The sequence below is a fragment of the Austrofundulus limnaeus genome, unplaced genomic scaffold, assembly GCF_001266775.1.
Source record: "Austrofundulus limnaeus strain Quisiro unplaced genomic scaffold, Austrofundulus_limnaeus-1.0 Scaffold358, whole genome shotgun sequence".
NCBI lineage: Eukaryota > Metazoa > Chordata > Actinopteri > Cyprinodontiformes > Rivulidae > Austrofundulus > Austrofundulus limnaeus.
The window spans coordinates 24,516-26,432 of NW_013952760.1; the positions used below are offsets into that span (position 1 = coordinate 24,516).

At 59.0% G+C, this 1,917-nt stretch overlaps 1 protein-coding gene across 1 annotated transcript in view; it reads right to left on the minus strand.

Annotated features, from left to right (window-relative positions):
• The window catches only part of socs7 (suppressor of cytokine signaling 7), an 8,283-nt gene that overhangs the window by 5,112 nt on the left and 1,254 nt on the right, over positions 1–1,917 (minus strand). Inside the window, exons 2-3 of the mRNA XM_014023116.1 lie at positions 1,354–1,916; positions 46–107 (exon numbers count right to left, since the gene is read on the minus strand). Of these exons, the coding sequence (XP_013878570.1) occupies positions 46–107; positions 1,354–1,916 (625 nt within the window). The remainder of the gene's footprint in view (positions 1–45; positions 108–1,353; position 1,917) is intronic.

Below are 1,917 nucleotides of genomic sequence, written 5' to 3' on the forward strand. Positions count from 1 at the left end.
CACACACACACACACACACACACACACACACACACAGGCACTCACCGGTGAACGGCGGGCTGAACGGTACCGGAGAGAAGGCACTGTGAGGTCGTGACACCTGCAGCCTGACGACAACAAACAAACAAACAAACAAACAAACAAACAAACAAACTGTTTCAGTTGTCGTCATGGTTACAGACTCCTGACACTGGCCCCTCCCCTTCCTGAAAAAAAAAAAAAAACCGAACTGTTGCCATGGAGACGAGCTCCGTCTCATCTGCGGAGCGAGAGGAAGATGCTGTCACCATGGCAACGGCTCGTCTGCCGAGCGGTGAGGATGCTGGTCACCATGACAACGTCTGCAGGATGAGAAGTTCTCCTCGGTCCAAGAAGGTCCCACCACAGCTGGTCCAGTCAGAGTCCAGAACCTGGACCAGGGTTCTGTTGGACAGATGTCCTCACATTAGATCCAGAACCTTCCTGCTGACAGAGAGACGCCATCCGAGTCTGAAACCTGAACCCTGGTCCACATGAGGGGTCCTGGTTCACATGAGGAGTCCTGGTCCATGCTGGAGGTCATGGTCCACATGAGGGGTCCTAGTCCACACTGGAGGTCCAGTTCACGCTAGAGGTCCTGGTCCACATGAGGTCTTGGACCACGTTGGAGGTCCTGGTCCACATGAGGGGTCCTGGTTCACATGAGGAGTCCTGGTCCATGCTAGAGGTCCTGGTCCACATGAGGGGTCCTGGTCCACACTGGAGGTCCTGGTCCACACTGGAGGTCCTGGTCCACACTGGAGGTCCTGGTCCATGCTAGAGGTCCTGGTCCACACTGGAGGTCCTGGTCCACACTGGAGGTCCTGGTCCATGCTAGAGGTCCTGGTCCACACTGGAGATCCTGGTTCACACTGGAGATCCTGGTCCACACTGGAGGTCCTGGTCCACACTGGAGGTCTTGGACCATGCTGGAGGTCCAGGTCTACAAGGAGCCCAGACCATCAGTCCTCCAGCACCGTGTCGACAGCTTCATTCAGTTTATTTAAAGTTCTGTAAAACAGAAGAACCTGATCCTGAATCCTGATCCAGTTCTGGTCCTTCTTCATGTCTTTTCACCCTGTTGACATGTTGGCAGCTGTATCAGAACCGGGCCGTTACAGAACCTCTGAAATCCAAACTTTGGGCTGAGATTTATAATCAGAACCTGCTGAGGTCCAGATGTTCTGAGGTTCTGACCCGGTATGTTAAAGCTAAGAATGATGGAGGAACTGGTTTTGGATCAGAACCAGCCGGCTCATGGTTGTCATGGTGACAGCATCCTGCTAACGGCAGCTGGACCAGAACCCTCAGACCCGCCCCCCCACAGAGACCTACCTGGTGCTGTCCTGGTCCGTGTTGCTGCAGGTGGACCCCCACACGTCCAGCAGGCTGCCCCCTGACGAGGTGGACGAGGCCAGGGACGGTCTCTTGTCCAGGAGACCCCCGGACCCCCCGCTGGAGCTCTTGGTTCTGAACAGCTTGCTGAGCCGGACCTTCAGGGACCCCCCTTTCCTGGACTTCCTGGATGTCTTGTCCCGGTCCAGGACCACCAGCGGGGAGGCGGACCGCCCGGCGCCCCCCGAGGCCACGCCCAGCTTGGGGGTGGCGGCGCGGCTCTGGGGCTGGGATCTGGACTGGTGCCGGGCCCGGGGGGTCGGATCCGGAGAGACCGGGACRTCTTTGAGGTCCGCTGCAGGGACGGGGGCGGTCTGCGGGGGGACGGACGGGGACGGGGCGGTGGTGCTGAGGGAGGGGGACACGGCGGACCTGCAGTTCTGGTCCGTGCAGACCCCGGCCTCCTCAGCCAGTCTGTGGACCTGCTGCATGAGACCGCTCAGGGTCCCGCTGGAGAACACGGGTCCAGAACCTCCAGGTGTCCCCCCTCCACTGATGCCCCCC